Source organism: Macrotis lagotis, chromosome 1, assembly GCF_037893015.1.
Source record: "Macrotis lagotis isolate mMagLag1 chromosome 1, bilby.v1.9.chrom.fasta, whole genome shotgun sequence".
NCBI classification, from domain to species: domain Eukaryota; kingdom Metazoa; phylum Chordata; class Mammalia; order Peramelemorphia; family Peramelidae; genus Macrotis; species Macrotis lagotis.
The window spans coordinates 742,428,166-742,447,170 of NC_133658.1; the positions used below are offsets into that span (position 1 = coordinate 742,428,166).

At 34.7% G+C, this 19,005-nt stretch overlaps 1 protein-coding gene across 4 annotated transcripts in view; it reads right to left on the reverse strand.

The window, feature by feature from the left end:
- Window positions 1-19,005, reverse strand: part of RNF17 (ring finger protein 17) — a 109,712-nt gene that overhangs the window by 47,557 nt on the left and 43,150 nt on the right. For all 4 annotated transcript variants that reach the window (XM_074216257.1, XM_074216258.1, XM_074216259.1 and 1 more), the window contains 4 exons: window positions 17,203-17,392; window positions 16,255-16,426; window positions 14,044-14,234; window positions 12,901-13,042 (listed from right to left, as the gene is read on the reverse strand). In XM_074216257.1, coding sequence (XP_074072358.1) covers window positions 12,901-13,042; window positions 14,044-14,234; window positions 16,255-16,426; window positions 17,203-17,392 — 695 coding nt within the window. The remainder of the gene's footprint in view (window positions 1-12,900; window positions 13,043-14,043; window positions 14,235-16,254; window positions 16,427-17,202; window positions 17,393-19,005) is intronic.

Below are 19,005 nucleotides of genomic sequence, written 5' to 3' on the forward strand. Positions count from 1 at the left end.
ATCAACTGGGGAATTGCTAAATAAATTGTGGGTCATGAATGTAATGGAAAATTACTGTGCTGTAAAAAATGTGTGTAATGAAAACAGAGAAGTGTGGAAAGATCTATATGCTGAGTGAAGTAAGCAGAGACAAGAAAACAATACACACAATAACTACAATGTAAATGGAAAGAACCATACTCCAAAAGAACAAAAGTGAATTCAGTAACAAAGTAATAAAGGTCAAGCATGACTTGAATTAAAAGATATGAGAAGATACCTCCAAACCACTCCTATGTGAAGGTAGGAGGGTGACAGGTATTATAAATTACACTAATTATTTTTCCTCTTTAAAAAATACTTTTTGATATATGAAATGACTCAGAGAGGGAGGGGAAGGTATATTAGGAATAATTAAGATGATGTAAGAAACAGAAGATATCAATAAAAACATTTTAAAAATTATATTAAAAAAGGATAGATGATAATAACTTATCAATCACATTAGTCAATTCTTTCAGTTATTAAGGGTTCAAGGCCAGTGACTTAAGAGACTTCTACACTCTCTGACCAATAAGCTAGAAGACTAGATATTTTCTCTCAACCTCATCAACTCCCAGATTTCACCAAAAGAAATTAAACAAAAATAAAGCAACTTTTCTTCACAGTCTAGGATATCAGGAAGCCAAAAGAAGGCAGACAAAAAAAAATCCTCCATGAACTAATGCCTATCCTTGAGCTCACTCAGTACCCCTCTCCCCTCATCATATTACAGTATAGGCTGCATTAGTCCACCAGACCCATGGGCTTGCAGCAAAGTCCAAATCCATACCTTGTCTCCTCCCTTTTTGGTAATGTGAAGATACAATCTCCAAAATGCAGGTATTTGCTAAGATCTTATAGTTGGAGCCATACAACATTCTGTGCTATAAAAGATCTCTGCAGGAAAGCAAAGAAATACAGAGAATGTGGCAGAACACATCTGGGCTTGAAACAGAGCTTACCCTTCACTTTGGACACCCCTCCTTGCTACTGTGCCAGGTCTAAGAGATCCAAACAATAGAAATCAACTCAGGCTACAACAGAACTAGCAAGGTAGTGCTCTGAACTGACAGTCAGGGAACTGAGGAAAACAAAGAATGGGACAGGTGAGGATGGGTGGGGCTTTTGGAGACTCCATTAAGCCTAAGGGAAAGAGTTCAGTATCCCACTAGGGCCAAATTTTACCTTTCCAAAGAGTGACTTGGGGAAGGAGACCCTAGGCTAGGAAACCATGAACTACCCAATGTGTAGCAAGCACTGGGATTCAGTCTAGGAAATTACTATTAAAGGGGAGTGAGTCAGAAAGTAAGTATTAAGGGGAAAATGTCTGTGTGTGTATGTGTGTGAGGGGAATAGAGACTGAAATCTAAAAGAGATCAGGAGGAAAAAATCTCATAAGATCTTTGATGTAAGCATATTAATCAACAGAAAAAATATTAACAGAAGGAATTAAGGCCTCCAAATTTTGCAATCTCTTTGTATAAATACTGCAAAACAAAGGAAAATGATCTAATACCTGAGGAAAACTAAGGTCCCATGGAATGTGAGAAGGTGGAATGAGGATACTGTACCTCAGTGGTTTAAAGGGAAAATAAAGGGGCAGAGCCAAGATGGCAGAAAATAAGGTAACGATGCAGCTGAATTTTCACCAAAATCTCCTCAAAACAGATCAAATCCTCATGGCTAAATTCAGAAAGTCACAGCAAGCCCTTTGTTTGACCAAAGGAGATCGAAAAAAGTCTACAGACTCTGGGTATAGATTCAGGGTAGAAACACATAGTATGTGGTCCAAAGTACAAGGAAAATTGTGAATCAACACAAAAGGAGGTTCCAAATCCATACCATGGCATTCCCAGCAAGTGCCAACTGGAAGCTTTGTAAGCCACTACACAGTTTCATGTCACAGATCCAGGGAAGAGTGAGGAGACCTACACACCTATTCATATCTGAATATCATCACATCTGAAGTAAGAAAGTAGGCTGGAAGAACAAAAAAAAGATATATATATATATATATATATATATATATATATATATATAATGTGGGCAGGAATGAAAAGACAAAATATAGAAAGAATAACTCCAAAACATCTACGAGCAACATATAATAGGAAAAAACACAGCTTATTAGGCACAAATTCAACTGGAATTGCTATGAGAGGAAGTATTTAAAAAAAGTTTAAAAAGACTCTTGAAAATGTAATGTATCTCCAGGATTTAGACATAAAAAAAACATTATAAGCAAATTAGAAGATCAAGGAGTAGTTTATCTGTCAGATCCATGGAAAGGGAAACAGTTTATGACCAAGGAAGAGATAGAGGTCATTAAAACAAACTAGATAATTTTGACTACATTAAACTAAAAAGCTTTTGTATAGACAAAAACACTGTAACCAAGATCAAAAGAAATATAGTAAATTGGGAAACAATTTTTGCAACTGGTATTTCTGACAAAGGACTCATTTCTAAAATATATAGAGAACTGAGTCAAATTTTCAAAAAAACCAAGCCATTCCCCAAATGACAAATGGTCAAAGGATATGCAAAGGCAATTTATAGATGAAGAAATCAAAGCAATCTATAGTCATATAAAAAAATTGCTCCAAATCATTACTTATTAAAGAAATGCAAATTAAAGCATCTCTGAGATACCACCTTACACCTCTCAGACTGGCCAATATGACCAGAAAGGACAGTGATCAATTTTGGAAGGGATGTGTGAATTCTGAGACGCTAATACTTTGTTGGTGGAGATGTGAACTCATCCAGACTTTCTGGAGAACAATTTGGAATTATGCCCAAAGGGCAACAGAAATGTGCATACCCTTTGATCCAACAATACCACTACTGGATCTATACTCTCAAGAGATGATAAAAAAAGGGTAAAACCATCACTTGTACAAAAATATTTATAGCAGCCCTGTTTGTGGTGGCAAAAAAATTGGAAATTAAGTGAATGTCCATAATTTGGGGAATGGCTTAACAAACTGTGGTATATGTATGTCATGGAACACTATTGTTCTATTAGAAACCAGGAAGGATGGGAATTAAGGGAAGCCTGGAAAGATTTGCATGAACTGATGCTGAGCGAGATGAGCAGAACCAGAAGAACACTGTACACCCTAACAGCAACATGGGGGTGATGATCAACCTTGATGGACTTGCTCATCCTTTCAGTGCAACAAGCAGGAATAATTTTGAGCTATCTGCAATGGAGAATACTGTCTGTCCAGAGAAAGAATTATGGACTTTGAACAAAGACCAAAGACTATTACCATCAAATTAGAAAAAAAAAAGCATATTATTATGTAATTTTACTATCTCATACTTTATTTTTCTTCCTTAAGGGTATGATTTCTCTTTCATCACATTCAACTGAGATCAATGTATAACATGGAACCAATGTAAACACTAACAGAATGCCTTCTGTGGGGGGGGTAAGGATGCAAGAATGGGGGAAAACTGTAAAACTCTAAATAAACTCTTTAACACTACTAACTTGATAAAACAGAATGAAGAGGAAAAAGGTTAGGAATAATTGAACTATCTGAAACCAAGACAAAAAAAGGAATTTAGACAATGTTCCGAGAAATCTTCAAAATAACAAAAGTGCCCAGCTCTTTTAGAACCAGAGGGCAAAGAGGAAATAGAAACAACCACCAGGAATCTCATGAAAGAAATTCCAAAATCGGGGCAGCTAGTTGGCACAGTGGATAGAGCACCAGCCCTGGAATCAGGAGTACTTGAGTTCAAATCTGGCCTCAGACACTTAATAGTTGCATATCTGTGTGACCTTGGGCAAGTCACTTAACTTCACTGCCTAAAATAAAAAATTTAAAAAATAAGAAATTCCAAAATGAAAACTTCCAAGAACAACATAGTCAAAATATAGTCACTGCAAGCAGTCAGAAAGAAAAGAATTTAAGTACGGAAGAGCTATCATCAGATTCACGTATGATTTAGTAGTCACAATTATGAAGAAAGACTATATGCTATCCATCTCCTTAAAGAGGTGGGTTTTTTTTTAATTTGTTTTTCATGTGTTTTCAATGGGAAGGAAGAGCTTGGGAAGGGTGAGAAGGTAGATCTTGGCTGGTTAAAACAAATAAAAAATAAATATTCTATAATCAGGTATGGAAAAAAGAGAAATTAAGAATTGTGAAAGAAGATTTCATCATAGGCACAGTAATAATAATCGGAAGAGGAGGAAAACTTGAATCTGTAATGGCAAATATCACCAAAGAAATAAAAGAGATTAACAGAGAAAGCAAATAGAAATGAAGGACAATATAGAAGAAAAGCAAACATCACTAAAAGAAATGTTCTCTATTTAAGTATATCATACATATCTCAAGCCAGAACCCATATAGACAATGTAAGGATTATGAAGAATACAATTCAGAAAATCAAAACATCAAATACAAGAAAACTTCCCAGAAATTCTGAACACAGGAAAATACATATCAAAAGAACGCACAGATCACCTCCAGGGAAAAAACCAAAAGCAAAGTTGCAGACATATAGTGGCTGACTTTAACAATTCAATTCTAACAAGAAATTCTCCAAGTTACCAAGCCCAAGGACTTGAACTTGTCAAGAACAAGGTGATGCTCTCTTATTATGGAACGACCTGCTTTGGGTGCCAGTTCCCTTTTGGCTATTTTTAGGTTAGAGGTCTTTCTCCCTTTGACACAGAAAGAGAAATGGGTTAAGAGTTGAACAGTTCTGCCCTATCTCTATCGTGTTATAGTTCTGTTCATTTTGTAACTCTTTAAATTTTTTTTTTTTTTGCATCTGTAGTTCTTAGCTTTTTCAAATGGCATAAGCTCATTTAAGACATTAGCACTCCTGTTACTCTTATAAAACACTCATTTCTGTCTTTTGGGTTTCTTTAAAAGCACAACCACATTAGCCTTGTTAGATAGTTGCCCAGTTTCCTCTTAAGAATTGTTTTTCTTGGTCCTCAAATCAAGATTTTGTTTCTTGAAAGGTTTTCATCCCTTCTAGATTCAATTATCCTTGTAGAATTTTAGGTCATAGGACTCCATTAACCTTTTTTTTGTTGTTGTTAAACTCTTTGAAATCTATCTTCCCTCTCCCTCTACTAATAAATTCTAAGTTGGAAGAGTCATTTCTACCTACTATTTCCATTCTACCATAGAAAGCCCAATTACAAATGGGAAATTCCTTTGTTGGTTGTTCTACTTTCTAAAGGATGAAACCATTAAGGCAATCAAAAAATTGATTAGAGAGCTCAAGTAGGTCCCATTTTGACCATATCATGCCATTGTCAAAATGGCATTTCACAAAAACATGTCACATTTCATTTCTTTTAGTCCAAGATACTCTTCTGTTACCATTATCTTCATCCAAATCTTTCTACCATGTTTCCCCCTCTAGTTTCTGAGTTTATCCATGAGTATAAATTGCTAACACATACTTCTTTGCTCCACTCTCACCATCCCTTCTCCTATCATACTTCTAGAGTCCATAGTTGTCATGATCCTATACAGCAAAGTTCAAATGTCTTCTAACATTAAGATCTTTATTTCCCCTTGCCTATTAACCACTGTGTGTAGAAGTCTGAGATCATAAGTTCTGTTGCCGACTCAAGACTTTATTTTAAATTCTGAGTTTTATTCTTCATACCTCCATCATAGTTACCGTGTGTGCATGTTAGTGTGTGCGTATGAGTGAGAGGAAGAGAGAAGCAGTTTGCTCCCTCCCCCCTTTTTCAATTAAAAACCTTCTGATCAGAAGTAGCATGTAACATTGTGGATAAATGGAAGGATTTAGAGCCAAGAAAATCTGGGTTTGACTGCCTCTTCAGATACTTAATAAGGGAGCAATTCTAGGCAAGTCACTTTACTTTTCTTGATTGCTAGTTTCTTCACCTTTAAGATGAGTTTACCAAAAATAATTTCACAGGACCATTATGAGGATCAAATTGGATACTGTAGTTATAGCATTTTATAAAAAAATAAAGAATTGTATGAGAGCTTTAATTATCATTATTTACATAAAAAAATCTCTAGGCAAATTCATTCTTGTTAGGTACACTGAATCCCTAGCAGAATCCATTATTCATCATCTCTTTTTATGCTCTAGAAATCCAAATCTAGGATTAGGATAACATTTTTTCCAACTTATTTAACTCCTCACATCTGTTTCTCTTATGGGCCACTTAGCTTTTATAGCTACAATGAACACATTACCTGTGCCTCAAGTCTTTGGTTTCTTGGTTAAGATTTTATAATCTTTAGAAAGTTTTCTAGATTGCTTTTAACTCTTGTCATTTGAGTTCATTGTAAGGGAGTAGTGATCTGGCTTGATGTAGTTACCTCCTTATGCTTCCTCAGTCGACTATTCCTCCACTCACCTTAGTCATAAGGTGAGGTTGGCCACACCCTTGATCTTGCCATCACTCATCAAGTGTTTCACTTTCCTGGACCCCAAGTCTTTTAAATCATGGGCTTTTATCATTCTAACCTACTCTGTCTCATGATGTCAAACTCTGTTCTCAATATGACTGCTCACTCCTCCACCTCTTACAATTCTTTTCCAGGCCATCACCCCTATGCTTCTCTTGCTATTTCTATTCTTCAGGTAAATCAGCTGGACTCCATACTGTTGCCTTTTGCCTCCTGGTCCTATTGTCAAAGGTGCCATTCCAAACCCAGCCTCAGATGATTCTCATCATCTGTCTTCATTGGTCTAGTTTAGGTGGTAAACAGAGCTAGAAATAAAGTCAGAAAGATTTTCTGGTCTTGTTTGCATTACAAATGTATGTTATAAAATCTCACCTCAACTTCACTGCAGCAAGGGATCCTTTCATATCTTTTTTAATCCACTTTTTATCCCACTTATATTAGATTCCCAGCATTCTCTTCTCTCAAGGTACTCCTCCCTGATCTTAACTGTAGATTTTGAACTATGTCAGTCTCCCATCCCCCAAAAGTAATTTACTGTATCTCCCCTCTTCATTTCATCAGTTCTTTTTCTCTCTTCCCTTCCACCTGGGGCAGCTAGGTAGTATAGAGTCAGGAGGACAGAGTTCAAATCCAGCCTCAGACACTTGCCATTTACTAGTTATGTGACCTTGGGCAAGTAATGTTGATTTCTTCCCATAGAATGATCTCCAGTCTTCCTGATACACATCTGATCACTGTACCCAGATGGCTCAGGAGGAAAAAGTGAAGCAGCCCCTCACTCAAGTCCAATTAATTTGTTTGTTGACATCACCTCCCTGATGTCATGGCCTTCTTCCAGAATGCAGGACAAACATCTCCACTCATCTTGTAGGAAGAAATGACCCTTCTTGACAAAGCAAACTCTTCAAAATGTACTTTAAAAAATTATTTTTATTCAAGGCAATGGGGTAAAATGGCTTGCCCAAGGCCACACAGCTAGGCAATTATTAAGTGTCTGAGGCTGGATCTGAACTCAGGTACTCTTGACTCCAGGGTCGGTGCTCTATCCCCTGAGTTACCTAGCTACCCCCATTCTCATCTTTTCTATCATATTATCCCCTTTAAAATCCCCTCCCCATTATCTTCAATCTTTCCCTAACAACTGTCTTTTTTTTTTGCAAGGTAATGGGATTAAGTGACTTGCCCAAGGTCACACAGCTAAGTATTAGGTGTCTAAGGCCACATTTAAACTCAGGTCCTCCTTTCTCCAGGGCCTGTGCTCTAACTACTGTGCTGCCTATCTGTCCCAACTGTCTTTTTTCCTTGATAACTACAAGTACCTTTCACCTATCATTTAAAAAACCCCCCAAACACATTTGACCTATCCATTTCTGCTAGGTACTATGCTAGTACTTTCCTCATCTAACTTCCACAAAAGGTTCCTCCATTTCTCCTGTCACCTGTTTCTAAACTCTGCAATCTGGATTGCATCCAGACATCACAAACTCAGCATATGCCAAATATGACTTCTTATCTTTGCTTCAAACTTTTCTTTATTTGCATCTCCAAAACTTAGTACAGTGTCTGGAACACAACAGGAGCTTCATGAATGTTTACTGATTGAGTGACCTTTCCCTCTTCCTGACTTCCCTATTATTGTTGAGAGGACAACCACCCTCCCAGTCACCCAGGATCTTGAGCCTAGTGTTGGTCTCTGCTTCTTATTCACATTCTCTCCCCACATACACTGTCAAGTGCTGTTGTTTCTACCTTAATAATATCTTTCACGTGATCCTTTCCTCTCTGTTAACTATTATAACAAGTCTGGATATATTCTATCCTGCCCCACCCCCTATGCCAAACTACTCAAATTCTGGAGGCTACTCCATATTTAGGATATTATAGAAAATGTTTCATTTGGCATTCAATTCCTTTTCAACTTGGCCCTTGCCTGTCTTACTACCCTTTACTCCCCATTCACATACTTTACTCTTGGGCTATACGCTGTTCAAACTGATTCTCCTTATCTTCTGCTTGGGCCCCACACTTAAAATGTTTCTTCTTACTTCAGCTTGAAAAATTTTCTAAAGTGCCCCCCTTGTCCAAGAGATCTGTTCTGGGCTTCCCCACATCTAGAGCCTTCCCTGGGAGATCCTCTATATGCATGCATACACACACACACACACATGCCTGTGCATATCTTGTATGTTGTTTTTCTCATTAGAATATGAGTTCCTTGAGGGCAGAACTGTGCTTCTGCCTTTGTATTGCCAGGGCTTTGCCTGGAAAATAGTAAGGACCTAACGAATGTCTAATTTTTAATTTTAATTTTATCTTTATATCCCTAGCAATCAGTGGTTTTTAGCACACCATAGGTACTAAACTATTTTATGGATTCTTAAAAAAAACTTGTTTTTTTTAATCACCTATATTTCCAACTTTATTCCTCTACTATTCCCTCCAAGGGAACCAGCTCTTACAATAAATTTTAAGAGGAGGAAGAAAAGTAAGTTTAGCAAAACAAACCAGAATTTTAAAAATATTATACTTAATGTTGTATACCCATCTCTTTAAAAAAATAGAATTGAGGAAGTTATTTTCTCAAGCAAAATGGAGAAAGTTAAACAATCTATCTTACAGTGATGTAGCCAGCATAATAGTTTCCATTTGACAGAACAGCCTTTATGAATTCTCTGGTTTGTATGAGATTACAATTTTACATAAAACAAAAAGATTGCTGAGGAACAGGGAGCTACCAGCTACCACTATTCTTGTCTTGTTCCTCTAAAACTTACTGAATGATCCTGTTGTTATAGACTCCATCACTCCATATTATATCATTCCTCAGAGCACAGGCAGTTACTTCTTCCTCAAAAGGTTCGATTCTTTCTTCTTTGAGAGGAGCATTACACATCTGTTTACTTAGTTCCAAGTGTTCATTACTTTTTATAGTTTCTTTTTAAATTTAATGCCATTTTTTCAATTAACAAAAACTTATATTTTTCCACTCCCTTCCATTGGAAATCAAAGAAAAAAATCTTTATAACAAATATGCACAGTCAAGCAAAACAAATTTCATATTAAGGCTATGACCAAAATGTATTCCTCGATTTGACTCAAGTTTATCACTTTTTTGAGAATTGGGCAGTATTCTTCACTATTGGTCCTCTGTAATCATGTTTGCTCACTGAATTCATAGATTTTAAGTCTTCTTATTTACAGTGTTATTGTTATTATATAAATCATTCTGGTTCTGCTCACTTCACTCCATCCCAACTGATCTTTTCATTATTTCTTACAACACAATAATGTTAAATTACATTCATATGCTATGTGCTCAGCTATTTCCCAATTGATGGTCACTCCCTTGGTTTCCAGTTCTTTGACACTAAAAAATTTGAGTTCTTTCTCTCTTTCTTGGGTTTTCCTGGGAGTATAGTAGTATCATTGGGTGAAAGAGGATATGAAAAATTTAACAACTTTTTAGAAAAGTTAGAAACTGCTTTCTGAAATAGCAATAGCCATCTAAAGCTCCAAACTGTGCATTAATGTGCCTGTTTTTTACATATGATCGAGATTTACTTTTTCCATTGAAAACTAGTATTTTTTTCTGATAAAGTTCTCATATGCAAACTATAAAAGGAGTTGATTCAAAGTTCTAAGAATAAGAGTCAGTCAAATAGTCAAATGATATAGAGGAGAAATACCAACTATCTATACAAGGGGAAAATGCTGACTTTCATATCAAGGCTCTAAATAACTAATAATTAGAGAAAATGACAATTAAAACAATTCTGAGATTCCACTTCACATCCATCAGATTGGCAAAGTTGACAACAATTTGGAGGGAAGGCAGAAAAACCCACACATTGATGCAATGTTCGTATTGAATAAGCAAAGACATTGCAAAAAACAACTTGTTATTAAGCCCACAAAGTTACAAAACTATGCATACTTTGTGATTTAAAAACCACAATTAGGACTGTATCCTAAGGAGACTGAAGAAAAAAATATGGTCCCCAATATGTTCAAAAATATAACATCTCTTTGTATGATGATAAACAATTGGAAACTAAGAGGGCTCTCATTAATTGGGGAATAGCTAAACAAATTTTGGCTTTTTAGAGTTAATGGGATATTTACTGCTGTAAAATGAAGAGATATCAAGAGGACTAGTGAAGTGAGCAGAATGAGGAGAGTACTGTAGAGTAGTGTATTGTATTGTAAAAAATGCAAAATTGTCAAATACTTGAGAATTCTGATCAATCATAATTTCAGGGGACCAATGACAAAGATTGCTACCCAGACAAGTTAAGGTATTAATATGTAATAGCAAATATGAAAATTTGCTTTGTTTGACTGTAACAATGATTTTCTCCCTCCCCCCTTAGGGGTTATAGGAACATGGGTAGGGAAGAAAATAAATATTTGGTAATCAAAAAGAATTTAAAACTTTTTATATCCTTTGATCATTTATCAATTGTAGAATATCTCTCATTCTTATTAATTTGAATAATTCCTTATGGTTTCATAGATTTTAGACCTGGATCCTCAAAGGTATCTAGGTCAACCCCCTAGTTTTACAGTCTTAGTAGTATATTTTTCTACTCTTTAGTCTTCTGGCATCCATCAACATTCCTCCCTGCAAACTCCTAAGACTTTCTACTTTCTCTTAATAACTAAGTCCTTCAGTTTTTTCAGATACTTCCTACCTCCTGATCATCTGAAGAGGCGTTCCATGAGCCTTTCATTTTCAGAAATCTAAAAATATTGCACTTTGGATATAAATACCATGAACATAATAGAAATATAAACACTACATATTTTCTGTCTTAAATAGGTAAAGCATTTATTATTTACCCTATGCTTTGGCACTGAGCTAAGTGTAGCTGATACCAAGATGGTTCCTATTCTCAAGTAGCTCACATTCTAATAGGAAAGTCAGAGTAAAGGGGAGTAGCAAAGAGGGATAAGGAAGAAAAAAGGTATGGAGATGAGCTGGTGTGTGGTTGGCTGGAGTAGAGAGTGAGCAGTATAGTTAGGTAGAGATTCACCAGTTACTAAGTCATTCCCAGGGGGGTCAGGGCATCCAGGGTGAACAATGAAGTTGAATGGCATGCAGGTAAAACAGACTGGAGAGAGATCCAAGACGTGAAGAGTAAAGGGAACTTTTCATGATATAATGGTTACAAAGGTTTATGCAGTTATTGCAAAACTCTTCTTGCTCTCCAAACCTATTGCAGGAAAAGATCTTCAGTGTTTCTTTTTCTTGCTTGTAGCTACTCTGGCAGTCAGAGTATACTGTTTCTGGGAGGAGTTAATACAGATTTGTCACTTTCCTTATTAGCACCTTACTAACCTCTTATATCTTACCAACTTCCTTCTCTTCTTTCTTGATTTCTTTTCAAGAACTTTCCATATTCTTCAATTACAAGTGAGGCTTTAAATAGGAAGACAAGCTTGACAAAGATATCTGCCCTTATCATAGCTGGTACACAGTTCAAATGAAAGAGGGACTTCCAATCAATATTTAGATATTCCAGATATTCCTGCTTTTTAAATAACACTACTGATTGCATAAAGCTCCTGAATGAAAATTATAGGATCTGCTCAATGAGATCCTTGACTACTGAAAAGAATTCACAGAAAAAAAAATTTCATGAATCTACACAAGAAAAAAAATATAATGAATGCATATTTTCCAGGTGATAGCAAGTAGTTAGATGGAGAGGTCACTGAGTTAGTATGTTAGCACCTAACAGAGGAAGTCAATAATATGGGTCAAGAATTGAACAGGAATTAAGAGAGTAAATTGAGTTTTATTTTGAAAATTATACAGAATTGTCCACAATTCTAATTTGTTTTTTGGCTCCAAAGTTCACTTTGTTGAGACCTTAGAAATCATTTAATCCAATTCCTTCATTTTATGACAATTATTTTGTACAAAATTACACAAATAAGGTCACAGTTGGGATTTAAACTCAGGTACTCTGAGACCAAATTCAACACTATTTCCTCTGTTAGGATGCCAGTTCTATGTGATGACAAGAGCATGGAAAGCAAAACCTAGTAGAATCAAAATTTAAGTGACCCGGCTGAAAAGGGAAGACACATAATGGGTATAAAGAGGTTACAACATATTGTCAGTGATAACTAGTTTGGAATGAAGTGGCATGAAAGACCTGAAACTGTGAATAGGTGGTGAAAGCAGAGGACCAAAGATGGAGAGTTTGAACACATGAAATACAGTAAATTAAAGTAAATTAATTGCATGAATGATTTATAAGGAAGTCATGGAACAAAACTGTGCAGAACTAGAAAATATGGGTGTGCTGTAATTTGCATTGGTGGAGGCAATTCCCACAATGTTGAGTTCATGAAGTATATAAACTCAAATAGATATTCCTATTACACATACCTAATTATCTTTTGGAAACTGAAATATGAGTGCCCAAAAGGTTCTACTTACCAACTGAAGATAAAAATCAGAAGGATTATTTATATGACAAACCACAACTGACACACTTGATAATTCTTTTGGTAAAACAGGTGGATGGTATCTTAAGGTCATAGTTTGTTCAGGTGGAATACTGGGTGACTGTGACCTAAATCTAATTAAAAACACAACCAAAAGATAAGTAAATTATTAAGATTAAAAACTGCTTTCAAATTTCTAACTTAGTCTAATTATTATCTTCTGAAAGAATGTCATGGATATTTAAAACTTTAATTATTATAATAATCTTGGCAATTCTCATCTTGTCAATTTTAAATGTTATTTAGCTCCCCTCTTCAATCCCTGTTAAGAGATTGAAGTATTTAACTTCAAACAAAATTATTTTAAAAAAAGTTAAAAGTTAAGTTTTGGTCTCTACAAAAAATGAACTTTTCTAACATGCATTTGGATATATTTATAGTTATGTATACACTAAGCATAAGATTAATCTAAGTGTCAATTGACATCTCTATGTCTGCCTTCTAAGTAAATGAACACTCATTTAATTACCAAGATCCTATTTGAGATCTTCTCTAGGCTGTCTACCCTTCAGTAGTGATTTTTAAACAAAGATCCTAGTCATATTATTCATACTCTCTATAAATTGCACATCTTAAAACTTACTATTAAAAATTTGTTTTAATAGTAATTACTTAAAATAAACATATTCTATTAGCAGTACATCTCATAAATAACTGGGGGAGGAGGGAAAATAACATAACCAGGATCGTAGTGAAAGATGTAAAGAGTATTCTTCACCTTTTTTAAAACTATGATCCCTGGAAATGTAAATTTTCATAAGAGATTGCTTACTTAATTCACCAAACAAAAACCTACATTTTAAATTTTTTCACATTCTGAATCATAGACCAACTTAAACTTGGTCTCCCTCTTCCCCTTTACCTAATAAACCAAATAATTTAAGTTTTTTGTGGTCATGGAATGTGACAACAGCAGATGATAGATACTATGTTAGACCCATGTAACAGTCTAAAATTAATTGTGACTTCAAATTTCCTGACTTTTTGAATATGTGATTTTTTTAAAGAGGAAAAATGCTGTTCTTAAAAAAGCCCTGATCTCAAAATAAGCTATCTTCTCAAATACGATACATACCTTGCTAATTCCATAAAAACTAAGGCATCTCTAAGAGATACGGGCATATCACTGCTTATTTTATTTGCTGGAGGTTTCTTGAGATCTACAATAAGCACACCATCCTCTTCTCTAAAAACTTTCATTAGAACAGCTTTGTTGTTTACCATTTTTAAAAATTCCATTTTAGCTTCTTCTCCCCAGCCTTCACTCTATTGAGTAAATAAAAATCAAGTTAATTTAAATATTATAACACTGTTATAACAATACTTTCTCTGGACATAGATAGTGGGGTTTTTTCCTCTATAGAATATAATCCTGAACAAAAGTATAAGTTAGATCACCAATGTAAATATTTATTTTAAAAAAGCAGTAGTCTTCAGATACCACAAGACAATAATACAATGTGTTTCTCATATGCTGACTTTTTCAGCCTATGCTAACAGAACTAATCATATCAAGTGTTGTTTCATCTTCATGACTTAGTGGAGAAAAGATCTGAGATGGACTATATGTTATATATCACAGACAAGTCAATTTAGCTCTCTAAGGATGAGTTTCAAATAGTTACTACTACTTGTCACAGGCAATGTCTATCAGTCATGGAGTTGAGAAGATCTGGATTCAAATGTTTTCTGACATACAAGTAATAGATGACCAAACAAATCATTTAATCTCTCAGTGACCCAAACTCTCTGGGACTAAAAATTATAACTGAGTTACACAAATGTTTTAAGTCTAAGTGTTAATTTACCATGTGGAGCAAAGGAAAAAGATTACTACAATTTAGGAATTGACCTTCATTTTGGTTAAAGTGAAGTCACATATTCCTTTATCTTGATCTCTCCCCCCCCTCCCCTTCAATTCTGGCTTCTAGGCTAAGAAAATAGTTCTATTTTTCTACATTAAGGCTGAAAAATAAATTGATCTACCTACAAGGTAACTACTGATGAAAACTAGTCACAGTTCCAGATCAGGGATTGGGGATGATTGGGAGGTGGGGTGGGGGGCTGTTTTCTTAATGGGGTCTCCCTGTGGTCACATGTATTCATGTCTTTAGTGTTTCTTTCTTTTTCTTAAATATCTCTTTTATAAATTTTCTCCAGGCTTACCTATGAGCAAGATATGGGTACTAGGGTGAAAAAAAATCCACACCCAAAAAGCATCTGAAATACCTACTTTATTGGATTGTGAGAAAAATACTATGTGTGAAACTATAAAGCATTATTTAAATATGAACTATATGAACTATTTTATTATACAATTTACAGTAAAAGGAGTGGGAATTTAAATAAATGATCTAAACATTCTACTTAAAAACTTATCAAAAGTTAACTCAGATTTATAAAAGCTCTGTAATGAAATACCCTAGTCCTCCAGACACATCTCTCTTTACTTGTTATTACTATTTCCTTGCTCATTTCCTTCATAAAGCATGTGTGAATGGATAAAAATCCTAGTGAGAAGGCATTATAACAACAAAGATGGAAAACTAGTCTTGGAGAGAATATTTATTTCCTCTGCTGGAAAGGATAAGAATGACAAGGGAAACTTCTAGAATGGAAGAAGGGAATTAAGTTTGTATCACCTGGCTCTGAACTGATAGATGATGGTTAACTTTTAGATGAATAAGTATGCATAATCAAAAAAGTGATTCATTGATGATTATATTTTAGACCCATGATTAAAATCTTATGATCAGTATTTTTGGCTAACTAAAAATCAATTCAACTTTATCATTTTATCTGGTAAATTAAATGAAAGCAAAATTAGGTGAAATATTGAAGTTATGCAAACAAAAGTTAATTTTTTTTAAATAAGGCAATGGGATTAAGTGACTTGCCCAAAGTCACACAGCTAAGTAATTATTAAGTGTCTAAGGCAGAATTTGAACTCATGTGTGTGTATACATATATATGTACATATACACACACACATATATACATATATATGTATGTGTATATGTACATGTGTATATGTGTGTGTATATATATATATGTTTTTGCAAGGCAATGGGGTTAAATGACTTGCCCAAGGTCATACAGCTAAGAAAGTATTAAATGTCTGAGGCTGCATTTGAACTCAGGTCCTCCTGACTCCAAGGTTAGTGCTCTATCTACTGTGCCACCTCACTGCCCCCAATTCATATAATATTTTAAAATTTTCTTTTAACTTAAGAGAGAAACTATGCATAATAAATACTAATTAACATATATAGATTTAACTACTCACCGAATTCTGTGGAACAATATCCTTTAATGAACATGGCAATGCTAATGGATGGAGATCTCCTAGAAGTGCTTCAATATATGAATCAGGCCTTCTTATAACCAGACATAGATCATTTACCACTAAATGTTGTAGAGTACTGTGTCCTGGTCTAACTATGTGGCCATCACCAATCCTAACAAGAATTTAAGCAACATTATTAGAAACAGTAATTCAATATTGAATTTTTATCTATTCCCAAAGTTGTCTATGCTAAAAATTTAGGAGAATGACAAATCATTAGTGCAACTTCCTTACTTTATTGAGGAATCTGATTACAAGAGAAAGTAAGTGACTTGCTTGAGGTCCCACAAATAGTATGTAACCGAAGGGAGTCTCTGAACCCAGGTTTTCTGATTCCAAATCCACTGATCTTTCCCCATACCTATGCAGCTGTCTTTCATTAATAAATAGGAATGATTCAATTATGGATCAAATTTCAATTTACTTATAAAAATTAATGAAGTTACAATGCTATATTTATTGGTTAGTTCACATAAAAGCTACATGTTCCATGCCAGTGACATGTCACTGAGTTTCCTCAAATATTTTATGCTCATTTTTAATTGATTGTAGGCTATTTACTCAACAAATGGGAGATAAATGATATATTTAAACTTAGTCATATTTAAAATTTTAAAAACATATGGTCACTAACTATAAGTATTATTTTATTTTGGAGGAAAAAAACAACATTTCTCTTAAGTTCCCCAACAATTTTTCATATTGAAAAATGACTTTCACTAATTTATTAAGAAATAAAGGAAAGGGGAGGAAGTTAATTAGTTGTACAATTATGAGGATCTTGACATATCTCTACATATAAATCTTCCTCTACTTCTTTTTATTTGTGCTTTGTGTCCTACTTGGATGATCCGGGTGGGGGGGGGATAAGAATTAGAAATGCCATACCCTGAAACAGCTAAGACTTCAGAATTGCCAAAGTCTATCATAAAAACTTGCATCAGTGCAACATCATGGATTGGATATTTGGTAGAACCACTTGGCTTCCCCACATTTTTATTTTCAATAGGAATTAGTTCAGTGATAGTTCCACGGCACCACATTCCATTTTCTATGCTATTAACAAATATCTTTGCACCTAAAGAAATGAAAAAATATTATCAGACTTAAGGACAAAAAAAATTTAAATGCAAAACCCTTCTGATTTAATATCATGTGAATTAAGTGTTTACAAGCAGAGTCTAGGGTCCCCCAAAAAAGTTTAAGATATAGTTTCTGAACTTCTCTTAGATTTTGGAATCTGGTTGTAGAAACAAGAAAATTATACCAAACAATTAAAACAACACTACTAAGGCAGGCACATGAAATTCAAAACAGAACTAATACAGAGAATAGGCAATATGAAAATTCAGAGAAGACAATTCATTGGGCACTGGTTGGGGATTAGTTTTGATACAGTATTTCACTGATTTCTAGAATGTTACTTTTTCTTGGATATCTCTATTTCTCTTAACTATTTATCTTCTGTATTTCTTACAACTTTAACATTCTCTTCCCTTTTTGTAAGTTATCCCTAAGGCTTATGCCCCCATATCTCTAAATATTTCTTTTTCTTTATTACTTTCTTAGTTATCAGTGTTCTCCCCGAAGTATCATATATATTTAATTATTCAATTTAATAAACATTTATTGGGTGCTAGGATTTAAAGACAAAATAAAACAAAATTTCATCAAGGAGGTTATGATACACTAGGTATAAATATGCGTAAGGTAATACAAAATTATTTCAAGTGAGGAAGAGTACTAATAATTAGTTATGTAGTGTGAGAAATGATGTAAGTTGAGGCAGCTAAAAGCTGTGCTCTAAAGGAGATAAGAAAGGAATCTATTCCAAGCAAGAGGGAACCAATAACTTTTACAAAGGTGAAAGAATCTCTTCTATGTCATAATAGTTAGCAAACCAATTTTACTGGAATGAATAGTTAAAGGGAAATAATATGAATTGAGAATGATAAAATAAGTAGGAGTCAGACATCTTGAAGAATTTTTGTTTTACCCTAAAGGTAATTAATAGAGGAAGGGTTTGCTGGAGATTTCTGAGTGGGAGTGACAGTCAAATTTATGCTTCAAGAATAATAATTTGGCAGATATACAAGACAGATGTTGGCACAGTAGACAGAAAGAGAAAGAAAAATCAAAGATCCAGTGTCAAATGCTACCTCTGAATCAGATTGTCTGTGTAATCCCGGGCAAGTCAGTGAACTTCTCAATGTTTCAGGTAATTCTCTAAGATAAGGGGTGATGATCTGCACCGGCCTCACCTAGAATTTCCCTTTACAATGAAATCACTGGTCTAGAATCTACCCTAAATGGAGGAGAATTAGAGAGGGAAAAGGAGGTAAAGGTTTTTTCCAAAGACAAAGTGAGAGATTATACGGTTTCAAATAGAACAGAGGCTGAGTGGACAGATGTATGAGAGAGAACTGACTTGGCAACTTCTTGCATTGTTAAGATTGAGGGAGATAGAACAGTCAAGGATGACTGTGGTAGGGAACCTGGGTAACAGGAAGGAAGGAAGAATGAAAAAGTATTTTAAGTGCCAAGCACTGTGCTAAGTTTTAGGGAGATGAAACTAATAAGCTTACATTTGAAAAGAAGACAACATTAATTTTATATAGGGAAAACTTAAGCAGGGAGGAGCATTTCAGTATTTCAGACTCACAGCATATACTCGCTTTTCAAGAACAAAGG